The sequence below is a fragment of the Dendrobates tinctorius genome, unplaced genomic scaffold (assembly GCF_039654945.1).
Source record: "Dendrobates tinctorius isolate UK_male_01 unplaced genomic scaffold, ASM3965494v1 ptg000067l, whole genome shotgun sequence".
In the NCBI taxonomy this organism is placed as follows: domain Eukaryota; kingdom Metazoa; phylum Chordata; class Amphibia; order Anura; family Dendrobatidae; genus Dendrobates; species Dendrobates tinctorius.
The window spans coordinates 8,532,189-8,555,505 of NW_027361735.1; the positions used below are offsets into that span (position 1 = coordinate 8,532,189).

At 45.3% G+C, this 23,317-nt stretch overlaps 1 protein-coding gene across 2 annotated transcripts; it reads right to left on the reverse strand.

Moving 5' to 3' along the window:
* Positions 1 to 1,303: 1,303 nt before the first annotated feature.
* LOC141095144 (securin-like) lies at positions 1,304 to 12,476 on the reverse strand. Of its 2 annotated transcripts, XM_073581029.1 has the most exons (6): positions 12,412 to 12,474; positions 11,701 to 11,788; positions 7,134 to 7,264; positions 4,959 to 5,040; positions 4,554 to 4,706; positions 1,304 to 1,421 (listed from the first exon to the last, which is right to left on the reverse strand). In XM_073581029.1, the coding sequence occupies exons 2-6, from the start codon at positions 11,771 to 11,773 to the stop codon at positions 1,348 to 1,350; spliced, it is 513 nt and encodes a 170-aa protein (XP_073437130.1). In that variant the 5' UTR covers positions 11,774 to 11,788; positions 12,412 to 12,474; the 3' UTR covers positions 1,304 to 1,347. The 2 variants fall into 2 exon arrangements, with proteins under 2 accessions (XP_073437130.1, XP_073437129.1); XM_073581028.1 differs by lacking the exon at positions 1,304 to 1,421 and having other exon boundaries at positions 4,411 to 4,706; positions 12,412 to 12,476.
* Positions 12,477 to 23,317: the final 10,841 nt, after the last annotated feature.

Here is a 23,317-nt window from a genome sequence, read left to right on the forward strand (position 1 = left end):
GTTCCAGAGTTAGAACCTCATAAAGGGACAGTGGTCAGAATTCTAAAAATTGGCCTGGTCATTAATGTACAAACCACCTTCGTGGGTAAAGAGGTTAATAAAAATCCTTAAAACAAACAAGTCTTATATGATAGGCTGTACGGGTCACAGAGAATGGCAAGTAGCCACAGAAGGCCGACGTACACCGAGAAGCACCGCTGGGACCTAATAAATTGGTTACATAAGCGATTAGGTCATTTCAATTTTTTTTTTTTTTTTTTTTTTAAATTGACTATTTTTCTGACTATAAGAGGCACCAGACCATAAGAGGCCCTCCAAGTTTTGGTGAGGAAAAGAGATTTTTAAAGAAAATGTGGGTCTGACTTACGCTGTGCACCAAAACTAGCGATTCTCATGCAGAAAATACCTGAGCAGAATCGCACACCCTGCTCCTGGGAAAACGCATGCGGTTTGACACGCTTTTGTATGTGTTTGTCAAGCGTTTCTGCCCATATAATTGATGGCAAAATTAATGAACATGCTGCGTTTTTAAACGCTAAGCATTTCCACAGCGGGTAAAAATGCACCATTGGCACAACATGTGCGTTTTTCATTGCAAATCCATTGGATGCTTTTCTTAAGCATTTCTGCAGCAAAATTTCTTGTCTAAAAGCACTGCAGAAATGCTTAAAAAACGCTACGTGTGCACACAGCTTAATAGTGCAAATTTACGCTAGCTTACTTGGGGGGGGGGGGGGGGGTGGATTGGGATCACTGGTGGCAGAGTCCTTGCTGCAGGATGCCAGCAGTGGTTGAGTGATGCTGTGGGAGGAGAGGGTGTCCCAGCGGTGCAAGGATGCGGGTCTTGGGCTGGAAGAAGTAAGGCAGAGCGGACTGCATCAATTTCCTGGCAGTGGGCTCTATGAATATGGCCACCTCGAGTGGCGCATGTACAGACTGGGATTTCACTTGAGTGCCCACAGCCTTGCCCCAATTCTGCTGCTGGCTTCCTGCAGCAGTGACCCTGCTTCACAACCACTGCTGCCCCCCATAAGCTATATTCAGACTAAAAGACGCACCCTAATTTTCGGCTATGAAACGTGGGACACGAGGCTATGAAACGTGGACCCCCACATTAAATCCAGACCAAATACACCCAGTTTCCCCTTGGGGTTTTAGTTACTGTTGGCTGCATACTAAAGCCATATTTGGGGAGGGTCTCGCCTGGGCAGCATAATATTAGATTGGCACCAAGAGGCCCCACATTAAGAGATTGGAAATAATCCAAAGCATTGAAGCTTCTGGGTGTAACAGACTGAGAAAGTTAGACCAAAATAAAAATCTTTATTTAAAACATTAAACAGTTGATTAAAAGTAGCACAGAACAGGCAGGTCAATAGCGGTGTCATCAAATAGAGGGATGGAGGTGGCAATGGAGTAGTCTGGAAGAAATTGTAATGTTAGACATTATATGGTAGAAATATGTAATATTTCATGTATTAAACATCCCCATGCTGTCTGCATGTTAACATAAATATCACATTGACTTACATTGGTCAGCGAGCTAGTTCACCTTCACACAAGCTGATGAAGTGGAATAAAATATATAGTTTTATTGTAGCTGATTATACATCAAGGTTAAAGTGCCATGAGGTACACACTGGATGTTCCTGGAGTCTGGACACAGGAATTAGTTTAAATTTAATATAATTAATTTTGCAGAGCACATAAAGCTTTACATTTCCATAATTTGCAATGTTGGAAGTTCCTTAATATTCCAAATGAATAAACTGTTAACAAATGTAATTACTTGAAATTAGGCATTTTTACTTGTGTAGTCATTTTGACCCTGTGTATTCTATAGCCAATGGTATCCCAATAAAAGTTTGTCACTTCTGGAAGTAAACAATCATACGCTGGCAAATCCAACATTAGTCTTGCCCAAGCTCCATTCCCTTCTATACAGGTGGCAATTTATGTAGATTCCTCATGCTGGACAGTTCTCAACTCCCATGCAGGGAACAGTGGTTTACAGACCAGGGATCCCCCAACCTGTAGCTCACAGCTGTCTGCTTTACACTGCACAAAGAAAGCAGTCAGGAAGAAGTGTAAGAAAAGGAGGACAAGCAGAGAAAATTAAGGCTGTGTCCTCCTGGCTGGTGACATCCACACGCTGTCTGTCCCTGATCTGTGTTGTAAACTGGCATTGCAGACAGTGATCACTCACTGACTAGGCTGCCCAGACACTTTACATGGGCTGTCTCTGCTGCTTATGAGGTGACTGCAAGTAGCCTTTTCAGACAGACTGGCAGCAGTAATAGGCTGGTCTTTCCATAATTTAATTCTTCCACGTAGCACTCGCTGCCTGTGTGGTGCTGTTACTAGCAGTCACTTTATAACCAATGGCCAGCATAGGTCTCCCCAGAAGGGCGTATGCACACTTCTTTTCAGCTTTGCCTGCAGTTGGGCAGAGCATACTGCGCACACACCAGGAACTGTTTTGACTGCGCAGGTGCGATGTCTCAAAGATCTGTTATTCTCATCAAGTACTGACTACAGCAGCTGGAGAGGGGTGGAGTGAGCCAAAGCCATGCCCATAGGGCAGATGGACCCCATTAGCATACATTGTGGGAGAACTAAATAAGGTTTTTATGGGCAATACATGGTGAGATTGGGGGGGGTACATAACTATTTAGGGAATGCATAGCCAACACTGAATAAAATGATATTTTTAGCTGGTAGGACAGAAGTGGTGACAGGTTCCCTTAAAGAGATTAAGTACATTAAATAAACTCAGGTTCTCTTTAACACCAGGGTCCAGCATTAGCTTCCCAGTGCCACTGCAGTCCTGCTGTGACAGAACATGTCACTACTCTAGGCAGCCAGTCGCTGGGCTTTGGAGGTTGATGGCATGTGATAACCAATTATTGAGCTTGGCAACTAGAGCTGTGACTTCACTAGTGATGAGCACAAGTGCTTGTTACTAGAGTTTGGTTAGGGTGCTTGGGTATGCAACCTCAAGTAATGAGCACTGGTGCCAGTCACCCCTGTAGTCACACCAGGACTGCAGCAGTGGCAGAAGTCTGCTCTGGTTCTAGGGGGTGGACAAGTACAAGCAGAGTTTGTTTTGGTACTTTACATTTTTTTGTACCATTTGAGAGTCAACAACTCCTTTAAGAATAGCAAAACTAAGATTTAGTTATCTCATGGGATATTTGAGTGGGAGGAACGGCCCCCCGTCGAGTGTCTGGGCCGGAACCAAGGGAGCCGTCATCTGGGTTCCTGGGGACAGAGTTCGAGGACAGACCGTTGTGACAGACAGATGGGCTGGGGGAGGGAGGGACCACTATAAAGGAGGTGGGGAATCCCTGGGACGATGAGTCAGCAGGAGACTGGGAGCAGCTGAAAGGGTGAGCGACTCACCAGTGCCAGGGAGGACGCTCCCTGAGGACTCCAGAAGGACAGTACTGAGGCAGTCTGGGACTTGCTGCCCCGCTCAAGCCCGCGGCCACAGTTCAACCCACGGCCGCCTCCCCTCAGCTGCGGCCTACCTGCTGCCATCTCGCTCCAGCCTGTGGCTGCGGCCTGTTCCCTGCCACCACCCTGCTCAGTGGCCACGGCAAGTACAGTGCTGCCGGTGGCCACCACTGTCCCGCTTCGGTCCACAGCAGGGGCTGAGCCTCTGCTGGCCGTGGACTCCCTGTCACAGCCGTTAGCTGCGCAGGTGGTCTGTGATTCGCCACCACACATTGCTGCCGCTTGCCCCAGTCTGGGGACTGCGGCCCACCCATCCAAGGACTCCGCCGGGGCCTGTGGGGCTTCAGTGTCATGAGCGCGTGAAGACTTAGTCAACGCCTCAGCAACTGGGCCCAACGACTAATATGCCGAAAGACCACCATCCTGAACAGCGAGGGATGTGTGGACGGCTAAGTTGACTATATTTACGGACCCATAGTCGGCCATACTGTGGCCCTATAGTGACCGGCTATTGTTGGAAGTAGTAGTGTTCTACCCGTTTGTGTTTGCTTGTTTTAGAGCCCCTGTGAGGGCAACCCATGTTACCCCCTTTTGGTGATCCAGCCGTTACTGAGGAAAGTTCCCTCTAGTCTTATAAATGTTATTATAGAAAGCACCAAGTTGTCTCACGACTCGTCACTGCATCCTGCGTGCCTGCCATCACCACATTTGCATGTCCCTTGTGTGAGAAATTGTATAGTTCAGTTATATGTGCATTGGGTTTAATTGGTGTGGTGCAGTATCAGTTTTAGGGCTCGTGCACACAACTGATTCTTGGTCGAGTACCATCCCATGGTCCTCTCATACCCATGATATTCTATGGGGCTGTGCACATTATCTTCTCCCCCCCCCCCCCCAATGGACCGAGGTGTTGGTGAAGAGAAAAAAGTGACATGTTATATTTTGCACACATTGTGGCTTGTGACCATCTCAGTGCAGCTCAGGGGGAAAAAAAAAAAATAATTGGGGACCACTGCTGTAGACCATGAAGAAAGCACTTGGAGTCTTTACTAGAGTTGGTTTCTTTTGCCTTGAATGTTTATACCTCAAGTACTTAGCATATTTTATTGGTTCAGTTTCCATTGGAGAGAGAACAGGATTGGCAAGTGCAGAAAATCTCTCAGCATCATCCTTTGAAACAAGTAGTGGAAGGCTGGCCAGACAGCAATCACTGAGTTTATGCTCTTCAGGAACATCAAAGGTCTCATAATCTGGAGAGGGTTATTAAAAAAAATTTTATGTTCATGTATTCATGACCTAAAGTCCAGGAATAGAAAGTCAGTCAATTGGTCCATTGGTCAGAAAAATGGCAAAATTAGGTAGGCACATATATATGATTGTCGTGACTGTTTAGTTATGGTATTACACTGAATTTTTCATAAGAATGTAATTAAAAGCAGAGTGAACCCAACCCAGTAAACACTACATAATTACACACAATGAATAGGAAGACCACGCAGTACCTAGAGGATTATATGGAATGAAGGTATCAATTTCAGGATGCTCCTCAGACATTTCCTTTGTCAAGTTGCTCTTTTTGGCCACCTGAGTATATAAAAAAAATAAATAAAGAAAATAAGTTCACAGCTTGTGCCAGGCAAAGCTTGATTTTTATTCTAATAAGTTCCAGAACATGGCTAGATTGATAACCATAGTTTGTGGGCTGTGGAAGAGAATCATTCCCCATCTCACGTCAATGATGTCATTACATGGCCTGTACCAAGATGAGCGGGCTCTCACAGTAGAGGAACAAGGAGAGGTGAGCATTGTATTTTAAGAGAGTGCATTATGCTATATGGAGGCATCTTAGTGGGTCATCATACAGTGTGGGGGCTACTAAGGGGTCATTATAGTGTGGGGGGGGATCTCAACATTAAATGTTAAGTGTGCACCTATTGTTATAGGGGCTCTCTGGTTATTGTGACTGTCAAGGGGGTGCACAGTGGGCATTATTACTTTCTAAGGGCAAAGTGTGGACACTCATTCTAGATGTTTCACCATCTAGAGGGCACAGTAGGTGCAATAGGGTGACATGGCAGCTACAGCTCAGTATTGGGGTATTAGCAGGATAAGGAGTTTGGGCAGGTTGGGGGATAGCCTGGGGTGGTAATGGAAACAAAAAAAAAAAAAAAAAAAAAAAAAGATTCCCGCTCAACAGGACTGGATTTCCTTTTTATTTTTCAAAATTAATTATAGTGCATAGAAAAGAAAATTTTCATCGTCGACACATTTCAACTCCACTAAGCAGTCTTACTCATGATTGCGATGACATTCAGTCCTCCGTCGAAACATGTAGTGGTTTAACCCCATCTCTTGTCTGAGTCTTTCCTTCGCTCCTAAGACACTTTTCTATTTTCCCATTGCTCCTATCCTCCATCAGAGGTACTCAGCTGGAGCTGTGGTGGAGACTTGACATTCTAATCTGCCCCTGTATTGCTTCCCAAGCACTCCTCTATGGCCACTCATTACTGACTCATAAGTAGAGATCGTGGCTGTTGTGGTGAGAGCGGTGCAGGAGAGACATAAAATGACAGCAGGGTGCAGTTCCCAGAGTTTTACTTACAGTACACAGGTGCCTGCTTGGCACCATGTCTTCCAGGTGAGGCATCTAGCAAGCTCCCAGATAGATTGGGATACACCTTTCCAGGACTCCCTTTTGTGCATTTCTCTCCTGGCAGTCTCACTGTGCTGGTTTCTGCCCTCCTACCCAGCACCTTCAGTGTCCAAGCCAGCAGCAGCAGAACTTGGGTCAATTTCCCTGAGTCCCCTTGCTCCTATATGGCTGCCTTTTTAGTGAATAACTGGATGTGGCTGAGGTATGTACAGTTACCCCAGCCTCTGGCTTGCTAGCTGATTCCTGTAGTTCTCCACTAGTCTTAGGAGCCAGCTCCCCCACTGCAACCTAGTCCTTCCATTTCTGGATATGGGCCCCCATGGGTGGCCTCTGCACTTCCCATGCCCCAACTCTCCCTCAGCTCTTCCTTCTCAACTCTCCAACTGCCAGCCCTCACTCCTCTCCGACTGTTCTAGAAAGAGTCAGTCGATCTTCTTACCTCAGCACTAACTTGTCCCACCAACTGACTGCTCATTCACCTTCTAAGCTCCTCCCCTTTTTCCTACTCCCCAACCCCTTTCCTAGCCAGGCTGGGATGAGGCCATCCTCCCTAAGGGTACACCCAGATGCCCTGACTGAATGGGTGTGTGTTAGAGTCCTGGGTAGTGCTCCCTCCTTACCTGAGGGTGGGATACCATACCTCTGGATGAGGTGCAGTACCTCTGTGGCAACTGGACCCTCAGGGACACCACAGCTGCACCGTTATGAACCTTATTTAATGCATATTTTTGGTCTATACCATATTGGTGTGGCTCATGGGAATCTCTGGGGCCATTTCTTTAATCAGTTCTACACTATTGTTCTGAGAAATACCTCCTTGGAAAATACAATTAAAATGGCAGTAGACAGACCATATTTCTAGAGCTATGGCAGATTATATTGGCAGGGGAGCCGAGAGTAAAATATACACTGGTCACTTCCATCCTGCTGTCCCCTGCTCTGTATGAGGCGGTTCAGCACCACACATCACAATGCTGCAGTGTTCAGATCTTCCTCAGGGGGCTATGGCCTCAGCCCTGCTTACCTTTGATGAAGCAGGTTTTCTAGCTTGCACTTGGTTAATGTTTCCCAGCGCCTTCCTAAGTGCTCTTGGTTTGGCCACTGTAAAGCTCTTGGCATTAATCATTTGTAGTGACCCTTTATTAAGTCGTGCAACTGCAGGAAAATAAGGGCAGAGCAGCACTATATCATTTAGTGTTCACACCACAGGACTGAAGATACAAGCTTAACTCGAGATTAAGATAATAGAAATGCCATATTTGCCAACTCTCCCAGAAAAGGAGGAAGATTATGGCCAGTTGGCAGGTTACCTTGGTGCCACAGAAGCATGTTCAACCACAATGGCTGGTCTGGAGGCTTACCGTGCTTGGCACCAACACGTTCCCTCAGATACAGTCCTGGTAACCAAACGCACATTTAGTGGTCACAAGTCTGCAGTAACAGTGAATGCAGACTTATTGCTTTTCACTAGACAACCCTTTTAAGGAGTAACTTATTCCATAAATCAATAGTACCCTTGTCAAGGATTGCTGCTTCTAACTCAATTTGAGGCAAAAATCTGTATTCTGTAAAGACACTTTCCCGTTACTAAGGTAAGAGATGGCAGGTACTGATACAATGCTATGTAGATGGGAGGATGGTGTGCCAGACAGTGCTGCCTCCTAGCTACATAGAATCTTATCAGTAATGGAATACCTTCCGACTACAGATTTTACCTCAGAATTGAGCGCTTCGACAACTGATCAATTATGGCCGAGAAAGCAGATTTCTCCAATCATAAGTCAATAGTCAACTGTGTAGTATCTGAAATAAAAGTTGTGACAGATTTGAAATGCTGCAGTTTCAAAAAAAAAAAAAAAACAAACACACACACACACACACACACGAAACTTCTCACTGCCTGCTCCCATTGAGCCAGAGTCCTCTCACCAATCTTTCCAGCTAGTCTTGTGCAGCTCTGGCACCGGCCACATTTAACTTAGGTTCCTCACACCACAGAATTTCAAAGTTAAGCTTATATGGCTGAGATCTGCAGCCACTGGTCTGATGTAGGCAGGTGGTGCCAGGTTCCTTCTAATTTCAGCATGGACTTCCACTAAAGAAGGCCTGGACATCACCTTGGCGGGGCATGGTAGTAGGAGAGCAGAAGTGTAAGGGTGTGTGCACATGCTGCAGATTTGGCCCTGTGGATCTGCAGTGTACAGTACCATTATAACCTATGGAAATCAAAAACCGCTGTGCAGATTTTTTCGTGTGTATTTGCTGCGGTTTCTAAACCGCAGAAAGTTGACATGTCAACTCTTTCTGCGGATTCCACAGCGGTTTACCATCTCCTCCATTGTAGAGGTGATAAACCGCAGGTCTTTAGATCTGCGAATTTTGCAAAATCTGCGCGGATCAATCTGCCCCAGAATCCGCAGCGTGTGCACACACCCTAAGGGGTTACAAGGACTGTTGTGTCCCACAAACACACCCAGGTTAAGATATAGACAGACATTTGTATACTTTATATAGTTTTGTCTGTATACATATATTTTTGGGAGTGTATATACACCCCGAGTTGGACACTAGATGGGGATTCGTGTACATAGGAGGAGCTGACCAGGAATAAGATAGGTTTTTCCTGTTTGTAGTGACTAGGGGCCCAGGTGCCAGTGTAGGGCAGTTAGCTCTGCAACATTTGAGTGAGCTACCCAGCCATCCAGGGCCCAGTGATATGTCTGAGGCAGAAGTGGGACATCAGTGTTAGAGAAGTGAAGGCCAGGAACAGTATGGGGATGCAGGTCGCTCATCATGTGGCAGATCATTTCATGGACTGATTGTTAGGAACGGCGGAATGCACTAAATAAAAATAGTAAAGTGCGTTCGCCGCTCGGGGTCCACCGTGCAGTAGATGTTACACCGCTGCTAGGTAGTGACAGACGAGCAATATGGCGGTATGATGCGCACAGGGTTAGACTTCACCCGAAGTGCGCTAAGCGGGCTCTGTTCACACACAGAGGCGCCGCAACATAAACATACGAAAATGCTGAGCCTGTTAGTGTCACAGACCACAGGGAAATGCACACACTGTAGCTGGTCACAGGAGCAGGACCCAAGGCAGAGGAGCTGCGTCCGTCTAGACCTACCGTGTGTGGTGTCGCTACTGCGGACGCCAAGGAGGGCTGCAACTGCAGCGCAGGGCACGGCCACGAGTCGACAAGGCTAGGAAGCAGGCGCAATGTCGGACGCTAGAGCAGAGGTGCGGTGTGCACAGTGGTCTAAGGCTTGCCACTGAGTACTGCACTAATTCCCTATCCACATGCATAATATCAGAGGGAAGGGGTTTCAAATGAGTCAGTCACCAGAGTCATACATCTGGCACCATTTAGCCTGAAAATTCTATACTAGTGCATGGTGGAACGGTCATGCGCGCGACCTTCCAGATCTCCGAGATGGACCAGTGAGATCTGGAGCAGGACCTGGGCATATGACTCCCAGTCTCCAATGGGAGATAGCCTCGTGAGCATGCCCAGTATGAGCACAGAGGAACTTAGTCTCTGGAGCAGTCTGCTGCAAAGTAATCTTCTCTGCAGTAGATAGACAGCAGGAGACCACAGAATGTGAGGCTCTGGATTCCTGCAGAGCAGATGCAGAAACCAGACGCCCAACACTGATGCCCTCAGAGCTTGGGTGAAACGGGTGATGGAACCCCTAGCCATAGGGAGTCTGAACAGGGAGGATGCTGCATTACCACAAGAGGCAGTATGACCCAGGAATGTACTGGAGGCTCTAGGTAGAAGCTCAGGGAGAGTGAGGACTGTATGAAACCCTATGCTGATGTATCTGACAAGGACGTGCTGCGACAAGGAAAAAGTAAAGTTCTTCATAGGAGGGACCAGGGCACGTTGGGGCGAGTATTCTCAGATATGACTACGGCCCTGTCTTTACTCCCTCAGAGCCACGGCAGTAATTGGATAATGGTACATTTATACCCTAGTCCTTCAGACATGTTCCTCATAATACGTTAGTTGAGCACTTAAAGCAACACCCAGCAGACCCATGAATTGCATTTAATGGAGAATCTCCCTCAAAATGCATGTTTAGCTATACAGTAATACATATGAGGGGCCAAGTCCCATTATAAAAAATAGTTTGCATTACTTGTAGTGCAAGCGAGAGGGCCTGCACATGGCCAAGGGCTCAGTGCAGTTACTGTTCTTTGGATAATTCCAGTTAGCAGCGCCACTGTAGAGTGAGCACTAGGGTGACCGGATGTCATGTGGGGGGGGGGGGGGGGGGGGAAGAGTCAGAATCTTGTTCGTCTGGACCCCACAAAACAATTCCCCTTTCCAGATATTGAGAGAGCCAAAATTTGAGCTCGATCAAACGACGTTAGCCCTTGCCGCTCAAAGTTTAAAAAAAAAATCCAAATTGAGGTATTTTAAGACTTAGGTATTTTGCATAGTCTGTTAGACTATAAAGAATGTGACAACATTGCAGAAATAGCCCTGACTCAGTAGCACAGATGAACCATCAGAGCACGCCAACGTACATGAGTTGATAATTTTACATAGTTATCTAATCTATTCTAGAGCTTTTGTTAACGTAGTTTTTGAAACGTCAGAATATAATGCTCGGCATTTGCTTACAACTTGCAGGACATATTGCTTTTGTTCTTCATCTTTTGTCAGAAGGTTGTTAAAGTCAGTTACTTCCTACCTCTTTTAATTTTTCTTTCCTAACTTTTGGATTTACAACCCTAGCGTGCTCTGATGGTTCATCTGTGCTACTGAGCAATTTATTAGCCATTAACAACTTTTCATTGTCTGTAATGGTGGGATCAAAAAACGATAATCCCACCAACTCTGCATTCAAATACCACAAATGGTTCGAAAATTTGGTCAGGGCTATTTCTGCAATGTTGTTGTCACATTCTTTATAGTCTAACAGACTATGCAAAATACCTAAATCTTAAAATACCTCAATTTGGATTTTTTCAAACTTTGAGCGACACGGGTTAACGTCGTTTGATCGAGCTCAAATTTTGGCTCTCAATATCTGGAAAGGGGAATCGTTTTGTGGGGTCCAGACGGACAAAATTCCGGCATCGATTTTTTGCGGTCACCCTAGTGAGCACTGCCTGACCACAGCCCACATGCATGCCTGCACACCAACACAGCCCAATCAGCGGGACTGCAAGTGCTCCTCCCCACGGCTTTAGGTCCATATCAGCTATAACACTTAGTGGTGATAAACACGTATTTCACAGTCAGGTTGTGAGCCCCATCGGGGACAGCGATGATAGTGTGTGCAAACTGTAAAGTGCTATATAAAATAAAGATTATTATATCAGACATCATCTCCAGCCTTCTGACCCTTCCAGGTGTATCAGAGCAGCAGCCACAGAGAAAAATGCACCCAACTATACTGTTTATGGCCACAGACTCATGGTGCGAGTCTACCTGGAATATTACAGTGATTTTCATAGGGGCCACAAATCCTATCACTGTGCAGCTGCTTTAATATACATATTGGGGTAAAAGACTTATTTACTAACCCAACATTGGACATGCTGAATTTCTAGAACATAACCACTCTGGGAAACTTACCAGTTGGGCAGTTAGTCTTGGAAGGCAGGCAGAGGTCTCCATTTTCCTTTTCACACCACATAACAGCTTCCATTTTTCCTATGAAGACCTGACAAATAAATAGCTTAGTGATGATTTCTGGTGCATTGATATTTGTCTAAGGGGGTGTGCACACGCTGCAGATCCGCAGCAGTTTCTGCTGCAGTGTACAGTACCATTATAATCAATGGAAGTAGAAAACCGCAGTGCACACAGGGCAGAATTATCCATGCAGGTTTGCTGCAGTTTCAAAACCACAGCATGTCAATTCTTTGTGCAGATTCCGCTGCAGTTTGGCACCTGCTCCATGGCAGGTGCCAAAACACGGGGAAACCCACAGGCTAAACCACACCTTTTACACAAATCCACAGGGAAAATTACACAGGACAATCCACAGTGTGTGCAGTGCACACACACCCTAAAACCTTCCCCTCAAGTCTAGTGATCTGTCCTAGGGACATTAAGAAGCCACATCACCCCAGGGCTCAGTCCTGACAAACAATGCTCCTCTCCCTTGCACACATCAGGGGCAGACCCAGGGGCCAACCATCACAGAAGTGAAGGAGGACTACATAGATTTAGCATAAGGGATGGATTACTAAACAAATAGCTCTAAAGGGAAAAAAAGAAACCACTTGTAGGAACAAAGAACTGGGGGAAAGAACATGGCCCCTATACACAGCATGTACTCACAGGCACTGCTCCAACCAGTCACTACCTAGGAAATGAAGGCCTTTGCTCTTTTTATACTAATTATCACCTGGCCAATTATTCCATCTCATTAGGACATGTAGATTGTGGTAGGGTTACCCCAGAGTATTTCCTATCCCAGAGAACCGGCCGATTATTCTAATCACATGCTAATCAAATTCTGTTTAGGCCGCGTTCACACGTTCAGTATTTGGCGAGTTTTTTACCTCAGTATCTGTAAGCCAAAACCAGGAGACGGACAATCAGAGGAAAAGTAGAATAGAAACACGTCACCACTTCTGGATTTAACACCCACGCCTGGTTTTGGCTTACAAATACTGAGGTAAAAAACTTATCGTGTGCACGTGGCCTAAGGCCGGGGTCACACTGGCGAGGAATACGGCTGAGTGAGAGGCGCAAAAAGCGCGCATTAGACACGGACCAATGATTCTCTCTGGGGTCCCTTGCACCAGCCGTATATTTCTCATCCGTATTCTACGGTCCGTGCCAATCGCAGCATGCTGGGACTGTCAGCGTACTACGGCCGTAATACGCCAATGCAAGTCTATGGGTGCGCAAAAAATACGGATTACACACGGACCACACGTGACTTGCGAGAAATACGCACCCGGTGTCTCTTAGCAAAGCCGGCAATTCAGTGCGCTGTACAGTAAACTCACACTGACAGGTTTAATAAAGAAACAAAAGAATAGATATATACACATAGAATACATATATATATATGCGGTTTGTGTTATAAACCCTGTCATAGGGCTCCATTATATGTCCATTTTGCAAGCCTGCGAGAAAATCTCGCCATACGGATTACATACGGATTACATACGGATGCTGACATGCGCAAAATACGCGACCACACCTTGATTACGGATGACATATGGAGCACTGTTTAGGGGCCATTCATCTGTATTACGCATGTAAAATACTGACCGTATTTTGCTTTGGTTAGTGTGACCCCGGCCTTAGAGTTTGATCAGAGCGAGAGCATAGTGTGATCTGATACTCTTGGATGAGGAGAAGAGGGTATAAAAGTGTCTCCACCATCTCCATTCTGTGAGTGGGCAGAAATTGGACTGCACTCATATGTCATCCAAGTGCGGTCCGATGATTTCCATGCACTCGTTGACTTGCAAGGCCGAATAAGATGTGATAATTGGATCAACTTGTCCATGCTGGAATTTTTTTCTTGAACAGACTCAGTCCAGGGAAAATATTGGACATGTGTGCAGCCGTATAGAATAACATTGGTCCGAGTGCGATCCGATGTTTTGTCAGATCGCACTCGGACCGAAAGCGCGGTCATCAGTACAAGCCCTAAGGCCTTCAGATGACAGATTTTTACGTTCGGGCTCTAGCCTTGCTTTTCTTGGATAGGACACATACCAATTATAGTCTATGTGACCTGTTCACATGTCCATGTTTTTCGTGAACTGAGTGTCTGCACTAAAATCATGGAAATGGAAACATGCTCGTTTTACATTTAAATTCTATGAGCCCATGTGCCGTCCATTTTTAGTTATGTCAATTTAATTTTTTTTTTATTTATGATGAAAAATGTGAAAAAAATCTGATATGATCGCATTGCCTGAATGTGGCATTGGGGAATCTGCTAGTAAGTTTTTTCTATGTAATCTGAGGACAACATGAGGTAGGGGTTCAAACGCAGAATCCAATGATGTGTCACAGTGCCGAGTATTGACGTGCGAGACTCGTCCGAGTTTCTTGCATGTGAGTATGAGCCCTGACTGTTCAGACCATGTACAGGCACTCTATGCATCTTGGCAGGGCCAAACATTTAAAGGGAAGGTGCCATGAAAAAAAATAATGTCAGCAGTTGAAAAAATGTAACGCACGTTTGCTCATCACTAATGCTAACATAGACAGTGTCACCTGTTCTGTTAGTTGATGCTGCGCGACGTATCATGCGCTGGAGTTAGATATTCAGAGTTTATCACGTGCTGCAGTTAGGCTAGTTTCACATTAGCGTTTACGGCCACAGCGTCGGGCTGCGCACGGCCGCCGCTAAGCCCCGCCCCCATGCCACGCCTCCGCCGGTAGCTCCACCTACGGACGCATGACGCTGCATGCGTCCTGCGTCCCCTATCTTTAGCACTGGGGACGCAGTATGCGTTTGGCGGCGCATGCATCCTTTTGAAGCTGCGCCGAGCGCACCAAATTGCAACATTTTGCGTTTGGCGCTGGTCGGCGCAGCGTCAAAAGCACGCATGCGCCGCCAAACGCATACTGCACACGGCCTGCGTCCCCAGTGCTAAAGATAGGGGACGCAGGACGCATGCAGCGTCCTGTGTCCATAGGCGTAGCTACCGGTGGAAGCGCGGCAGGGGGTGGGGCTTAGCGGCGGCCGTGCGCAGCCCGACGCTGCGGCCGTAAACGCTAATGTGAAACTAGCCTTAGATACGCAGAGTGTAACACACTCTGGGATTAGATACAGGGCACAGTGTTGTGTATCACATGATGGGATTAGATATGCAGTATCTAATGTATGTAATGTGTGACCCCTGTTCCGTCCACTTCTATGAGAGCAGTGGTGTAATGTGTGACCCACGCTCTATACACTTCTATTGGGAGCAGTGGTGTAATGCGTAACACCGCTCCATCAACTTCTACAGCAGCAGTTGTGTAATCTGTGACACTACTCCATCCACTTCTATTGGAACAATGCTTTAATGAATTAACCTGTTCCTTTTAGATATCTGTTCCCATAGAAGTTATCTGTGACACTGCTCCATCCACTTCTATGGGAGCAGTGGTATAATGTGTGACATCGCTTCATCTACCTCTATGGAGCAGTAGTTAGTATGTGACATTGCTCAATCCACTTCATTGGGAGCAGTGGTTTAATGTGTGACACCGCTCTGTTCACTTGTAGGGGAGCAGTGGTGCAATGTGTGATACCGCACTGTCCACTTCAGTGGTAGCAGTGGTATAATGCGTGACATCGCTCAGACCACTTCTGTTGGAGCAGTGGTGTAATGTGTGACCCCGCTTTGTCCACTTCTATTAGAGCAGTGGTGTAATGTGTGACCCTGCTCCATCCTCGTCTATGGACACAATGGTGTAATGTGTGATCCTGCTGTATTCACTTCTATGGGTGCAGTGGTGTAATATGTGACCTCGCTCTGTCCACTTTTATGGGAGCAGTGGTGTATTGTGTGACCCCCACTCCATCCACTTCTATGGGACCTGTGGTATAATGCATGATACCACTCCATCCACTTCTATGTGATCAGTAATGTCTGACACTACTCCAACACCTTTTATGGGAGCAGTGGTGTAATATGTGACCCCCCGATCCATCCACTTCTATGTGAGCAGTAGTGTAATATCTGACACTGCTCCAACCCATTCTATTGGAGCAGTGGTGCAATATGTGACCCCCCCACTTCTATGTGGGCAGCATTGTAATGTGTGACATTGCTCCGTCCACTTCTATGTGAACAATGATGTAATTTGTGACTATCGCTCCATCCGGAAAAACTAGTACTGAAGTAGTCCATGTCCATGTGTATACTTATGACATACATGTGGCAATCGTGTACTGCCTGTGTGCCACATCAGTACCCCACGCAGCGGGATGAAGCAGCGGTACACTTAGTGCTGTTCCCCGGGGGCCAGGTCCTGAAGATGGCTCTCATCATTCTCCTCTGCTCTGCCGGCAATCAGTGTGAGCAGGCGAGAATGTTGAGAGTTATATTTAACTGATAACAATGAGAGCAGCAGCCGCCGCCTGTGCTATAAATAAATAAAAAGAACAGTGAGTTCCCCTGTATTTTTGATAGCCAGGCAAAACTGACAGCTGTGGGCTGCAACCCTCAACCGTCAGCTTCAGCAAGGCTGGTTATCAAGAATAGAGGGGTCTCCACACTGTTTTTTTAATTTATTTAAATAAATCATTTAAAAAAACATTGTGGGGTCCCCTCATTTTTTGACAACTAGCCTTGCTAAAGCAGACATCTGGAGGCTGGTATTTTCAGGCTGGTAAGGGGCTATGGATATTGACACTCCAGCCTAAAAATAGCAGCCTACAGCCGCCCAGAAAAGGCACATCAATAAGATGCTTCAATTCTGGCGCTTTGCCTGGCTCTTCCCACTTGCCTTGTAGCGAGGGCAAGTGGGGTTCATATTTGTGGGACTGATGTCACCTTTGTATTATCCGGTGACATCAAGCCCATGGCTTAGTAATGGAGAGGTGTCTATAATGCACCCATCTATTACTAATCCTATAGTTATATGGCAAATAAAGACACAGCCAGAATAGTCTTTTATTTATTTAAGAATAATAAACCCAGATATACTCACCTAACGCCCATTCCATTGAAACCAGCGTCTCCTGTAATAAAACTAAACTAAAAAAACAACAATATCCTTCACCTCTCGGTCGTTCTGTCCCACGCCATAATCCATGTGTGTGAATTAATAGTTTTTATCCTGGATGGTGCCAATATGCGACCGTCCAGGCTGAGAACCACTGATGAGCTACTCAGCCTCAGTGACTAGCGGCGACGTCATCAAGATTACCGCTAGTCACTGAGGCTGCATTCCCTGCCGGGATGAACTGCGGTGACCTCAACACCGTGGGAAAAAGTCACTGAGTTCACCGCATGTTTCGGAAACAGTGACGTCTGAAAGAGCCCTTATTATGTGACAGCAGCCACACAGAAAAACCCCATATAAACCTGGCATCGCTGTAATTGCACCGACCCAAAGAATAAAGTCATCTAATCACTTATACCGCACGAGGTACGGCGTAAGAAATAAAGAGCACCAATTCATCACCTCAATTTTTCATTCTGTATCCCAAAAATCACAGTAGGGCTCGGCTCACATTTATCCTGCGCTTTACGCTAAGCACTTAAATCGGGGGTTTCCATGTAAATCTCTGAAATACGTGATAAAGACAGAACCCCCGGAGCAAGATTCCTTATAATGAGGCAGGAGGCACTGTGGACGTCGTCTGGCCTGTGATCTGGCGGTGTCCTTTTTAGGCGAGCATAAAAGTGCCGTTGGCCACAGTTTTGTGCACTTCTGAAAAGAAGGACAACACTGAACAGAGGTCAGACGGAGTTCAGAGTAAGGCCAGGGTCACACTTGCGAGAAACTCGGACGAGTCTTGCACCTCAATACCGGCAGTCGGACCGGAGCGTTCAGATGCATAGAAATACATGCAGCCGCACTCTCCAGTCCGAGTGCCGGTGGCAGTGCCGGGTATTGAGGTGCGATACTCGTCCGAGTTTCTCGCACGTGTGATCCAGGCCTAACTATGCAAACCCTATAAGTAAAATCTACACTATAAAATACACTCCTTCCCTTCCGAGCTTTCCACTGTGCCTGAAAAGTAGTTCCTGATTACATGTAGGGTATTGGCGCAATCAGGAGAAATTGCACAACAAACTGAGAGGTTCATTTTTTCCTATTCGCTCTTATAAAAATAAAAAATGTGGGACTAAAAACATTTTAGCTGTAAAAATGTAATTATTCTTACTTCACCGCCCAATGATGTAAATTTCTGTGAGGCACATGTGGTGTCAGCATGCTTGCTGCACCCCTAGATGAACTCATTGAGAGATGTAGTTATAAGTGATGTCATTCTACAAGGAGGTTTCTGTTGTTCTGGCACCTCAGGGGCTCTGTGAATGTAATATGGCACCCTCAAAGCATTCCACAAAAATATGAAGTCCAATATGGCGCTTCTTCCCTTCTGAGCTTTGCATTGTGCCTCAAATGTAGTTTTTTGACTACAATGGGCTATTGGCGCACTGAAGAGAAATTCCACAAAAAAACTGTAAAGTGCATTTTCTCCTGTTACCCTTGTGAAAAAAAATAAAAAATTTGAGGCTAAATAACATTTTTGTGGGAAAAATGTTTTTTTGTTTTTTTTTGTTTTATATTCACAGCTCTATCTCATAAATTTTTGTGAAGCACCTGGGGGTTCAAGGTGCTCACTACACATCTAGATAAATTCCTTGATTGGGTCTAGTTTTCAAAATGGGATTACTTCTGGGGGGTTTCCGCTGTTTAGGCACATCAGGATCTCTCCAAATGCGCCTTGGCATCCGCTAATGATTCCAGCCAATATTGCGCTCCAAAAGTCAAATGGCGCTCCTTCTCTTCCGAGCCCTGCCATGTACCCAAACAGTAGTTTCCCCCCCACATATGGGGTATCGGCATACTCAGGAGAAATTGCATAACACAATTTTGAGGTTAATTTTCTCCTGTTACCTTTGTGAAAATAAAAAATAAGTCTACAGTCTAAGTAAAGCAAAATGTTAATTTTTTCCTTCCACGTTGCATTAATTCCTGTGAAGCACCTGAAGGGCAAATAAACTGAGGGTTTCAGTTTTTAGAATGGTGTCACTTTTGGGTATTTTTTGTTATATAGGACCACCAAAGTCACTTCAAATGTGATGTGGTCCCTGAAAAAAAGTGGTTTTGTAAATTTTGTTGGAAAAATGAGAAATTGCTGATCAACTTTAAACTCTTATAACTTCCTAACAAGAAAAAAACATAAAAAATTATGCTGACGTTAACTAGACATATGGGAAATGTTACTTGTTAACTATTTTGTGTGACATACTGTAACTCTCTGGTTTAAGGGTATAAGAATTAAAAGTTTGAAAAATTATTGCAATTACATGTTTATTTTCTTTGTGTGTATTAGAAAAACACTGAGAGAAAAAAAAAGGCAAATTGGTTATCATTTCACTTACAATCCCAAAAATGGTCCAGACAAAATTGTTGGCACCTTTCCAAAAATGTGGGTAAACAACTTTGTTTCAAGCATGTGATGCTTGTTCAAACTCGGCTATGGCAAGTAACAGGTGTGGGCAATATGAAAAATCACAGCTGAAACTAGATGAAAGGGGAGAAATTGACTCATCTTTGCATTGCGTGTCTGTGTGTGCTAGACTAAGCATGGAGAACAAGAGGAGAAGTGAAATGGATGAAGACTTGAGAACCAAAATTGTTGAACAGTATCAATAATCTCAAGGTTACAAGTCCATCTCCAGAGATCTTGATTTTCCTTTGTCCACGGTGCGCAACAGAATCAAGAAGTTTACAACCCATTGCACTGGTGCTAATCTCCCTGGACGTGTACAGCAGACAAGAATTGTTGAAATGTTGCAATGCAGAATAGTCTGGATGATGGATAAGCAGCCCCATTCAAGCTCCAAACAAATTCAAGCTGTCCTGCAGGCTCAGAGTGCATCAGCGCCTGCGCAAGCCATCTAATTTCATTCAAATGTAAACACGATGGCAGGAGACCCAGGAGAACCCCACTGCTGACACTAAGACATAAAAAAGCTAGACTGCAGTTCATCAAAAAATACATGTGAGCAAGCCAAAATGTTTCTGGGAAAGCGTCTTGTGGACAGACCAAGATAGAGCTTTTTGGTAAAGCATAGATATGAGCGAATATCATCGGCTCCCTTCTTATTTGGCAAGCTATATTGCTTACCGAAGAAGCTGCAGTGAGAACCCAGATGCCTGGAGCGCTCCCGATAATCAGGTGGCTGGCGCCGCAGGTGCATGTGTCGCGGCTGACAGTCACAACATATGCATTGAGAGCCTGTGTGTTGTGACTGTCACACAGCTGCAGCGCCAGACCTCTGATTATCGGGAGCTGCTCCAGGTATCTGGGTTCCCGCTGCAGCTTCTTCAGTAAGCGCTATAGCTTGCCGAATAAGGAGGGAGCCAACGATATTGGCTTATCTCCACTAAAGCACAACGTTGTATTGTTTACCGAGAATGGAATGAGGCCTACAAAAAAAAAAAAAAAAAAACCACAGTACCTACAGTCAAATATGGTGGAGGTTCAAAAATGTTTTGGGGTTGTCTTGCTGCCTCTGGGACTGGATATTTTGACTGTGTGCAAAACATCATGAAATCTGAAGATTACCAATGAATTTTGGATCGCAATGTAATGCCCAGTGTCTGAAAGTTGCGTTTGAGTCCTATGTCATGGATCTTCCAGCAGGACTATGATCCCAAACATACTTCAAGAAGCACCCAGAAATTGATGGAAACAACATGCTGGTGAGTTCTTAAGTGGCCATCAATGTGTCCGGATCTTAATCCCATTGAATACTTTAGGAGAAATATTAAAATTGCTGTTGGGAGAAGGCTCATTCAAATATGAGAGACCTGAAGCCGTTTGCAAAAGAAGAGTGGTAAAAATTTCCCAAGAGAGGTATAAGAAGCTTGTTGATAGTCTTAGGAAGGGATTTATTGCAGTTATTTATTCCAAAGGGTGTGCAACCAAATATTAAGTAGAAAGTGACAATTTTGTGCTGCCCATTTTTAGGGTTTTGTGTGAAATTATGTTAACTTTGTCTTTTCGTCGTTGTTAATGTGTTGTTCCAGTACACACAAAGGAAATAAACATGTGTATAACCAGACATGTTTAATTCCAATAATTTTCAGGGAGAAATACTTCATTTTCTGGAACAATTTCAAGGTAACAACACTTTTGGCCGTGACTGCAAATATGTATACATATCTGTGTGTGAGTATTTTATAAGTGTGCCCAGTCAAATCACATAAAATCTAAGTATACAAAATAAATGTAAAATGTACAGATTTACATACACATAGAAAGATGTGGACTATGTATCCATATGTATGCATGAGTACATCCTCACACACATATACAGTATGTACATGTATCCACATGCTCAGAAACATACACAAACTCTTATCCACATGCATATGTACTTGCACCCTCTTCCTCAACCACCCCACAAGTGTTCATGTGCATACACATAAAATGTTGCAGGAAGAGATGTAAAAGATTAAGCTGGGGAAAGAGTGCACTTTTAAGGACACGAATAGATCAACTTGGGAGACAAAGCTGGATACGTGTGACAAATGTAGTTAAGGGAAGAGATGGAACCACTGTGCCGCGGTCTGAGGAGAGCAACTGACTCTTCACTAGAGCCCCTGATGGTGGGGTTAGTCTTGGCTCCCGATGGATATAAGGTGCTACTCCAGGACAGACCTCAGACACATGAAAGCTGACCCCAAGGGATAGTTAGCTGAAATGGCCCAGTAGGAGAGTACAGCTGATGCAGGTAGGCACAGCAGGAACCACAGAGGCAGATGGGTACAGCTGGTATACAGATCAGCACTGGCAGATGTGGGCTGGTCCGGCTGGTATAGAGATAGATACTTGAAGGTGCATGCAGGTCTGGATAATACACAGACTGGCATGGCAGGTGGTTCCGACTGACATACAGACTGGCATGGCAGGTACTAGCAAGGACTGACAGGATCAAGGTAAGAACCAAGAGGTAGGGCTAGGGACAGGCAGACACTAGCGGGTACAAATGGTCAGGGACCTGAGAACTAGGCAAGAGTGCTGGTAACAGACTAAAAACGTTGCAGAGGCAACTCCATGCAGGTAAAGGTGCTTTAAATATTAAGTGTCTCCCAGCTCTTGCCTTGGGACACTTTAGGATGGCATGCACTTCCTCTTTAAGAAGGAGAAAGCGCATGTGCGGGATCTGCATGCCAGAGAAAAAGGAGAAAGTGCGGGACTGCAGCCGTGGCGGTGAGTCGACATCTCTGCAGGGTAGAGAAGAAGCGTGAAGGGACGCCGGCGCTACAAGTACTACAATACAAGGGGATATGAGTGGAACTATAATTAATTGGGATAGCAGTGGCACTATAAAACATGGGGATTCTAGCGGTATCATAATGTATTGGAATAGGAGCGGTACTATAACAATATATTGGGATATGACTAGAATTCTAACAAACTTGGATGGGAGAGGTACTATGACGTATAGGGATAGGAGCGGTACAATAATTCTGAGGGATAGGAATGGTACCATAATATAGAGGGATAGGAGAGGTACCATATTACAGAGGGATATGAGTGGTACTATAATACAGAGGGATAAGAGCTGGCAGAGAAGGAAAAGCTGCCCAAAGTACAGCAACATGTAAACAGCCAGCATGGAGGCACTGAACCAAAACACTGGGGACAGCAGAGGTAAAAAGAAACAAAACAAAACCAGTACAGATTAGTTTATATAAAAAAAAAAAAAAAAAAAAAAAAAAAATTACTTGGGATCAGAAAACCCATGTAAAGCTATGTGCACATGGCAGGGGGCATTTTCCTGAGACAGCTTTGCCTTTGTTCTTGCGGCTGGCATCTCTAACGCTATACTGTCAAGAAGAATGGACAGGTCTCTTATTTTCACCACTTCGGGGTATCTGAACCATGAAGTGGTTACACGAAGTGACAAGTCGGAACATGTACTCAGCAATACTGTGTAGAATCTGCCAGAACAAGATGCCATATGCACCTACTCTAACAGTGCAGTCGCTTTCCTTTCCGATTCCTTTACTTCTCTCCATCCAGCCCCTTCCATTATCACACATGACCGAGCTCTAACTTTGTGAATTCTACAGCACTGACTTCAAGTTAATTTCTTTTTTCATTAAAGTCAAATCAAAATACATTTAGGTGTGAATAGGGGAGCGAATCCTCCAGAGAAAAAAAGCCTGTAGGCATCTGAGAGTCAGAGTGCTGTCATGTGGGGCAGTGATGGGGAGTTACCACTGTCATGCCACCATAGGGCCTACTTACCATGTAAGATGTTAATTAACTGTGCCACCCACACTGGGCAGAGCCTGCAAGCGCAAAGGTTTGTTCTCCGGCCAGATGTGTAGTGTTTTTTTTTGGTGGATGCTATTGGTGACCAGGTACCTTCTGTAAGACCAGACAGTGTGGCCTGCTGTGCGCACTAGGGTCGGGTGCCATCACCCTATAATAATAATACAGACTGTTGTTGGGCTGTGGGTCAGAGGCAAGCTCTCCCTGATATATTAGCCATGGGTTTGATCCTCACCAGCAATAGACACAGAG

Excerpts from the sequence above, each read along its gene's own strand:
- LOC141095144 (XM_073581028.1), bottom strand. The coding sequence starts at position 11,773 with ATGGAAGCTGTTATGTGGTGTGAAAAGGAAAATGGAGACCTCTGCCTG. Across the intron at positions 7,265-11,700 it reads CAAGACTAACTGCCCAACTG|TTGCACGACTTAATAAAGGG; the intron begins GTAAGTTTCCCA and ends ATTTTCCTGCAG. Across the intron at positions 4,707-4,958 it reads CATTCCATATAATCCTCTAG|ATTATGAGACCTTTGATGTT; the intron begins GTACTGCGTGGT and ends AACCCTCTCCAG.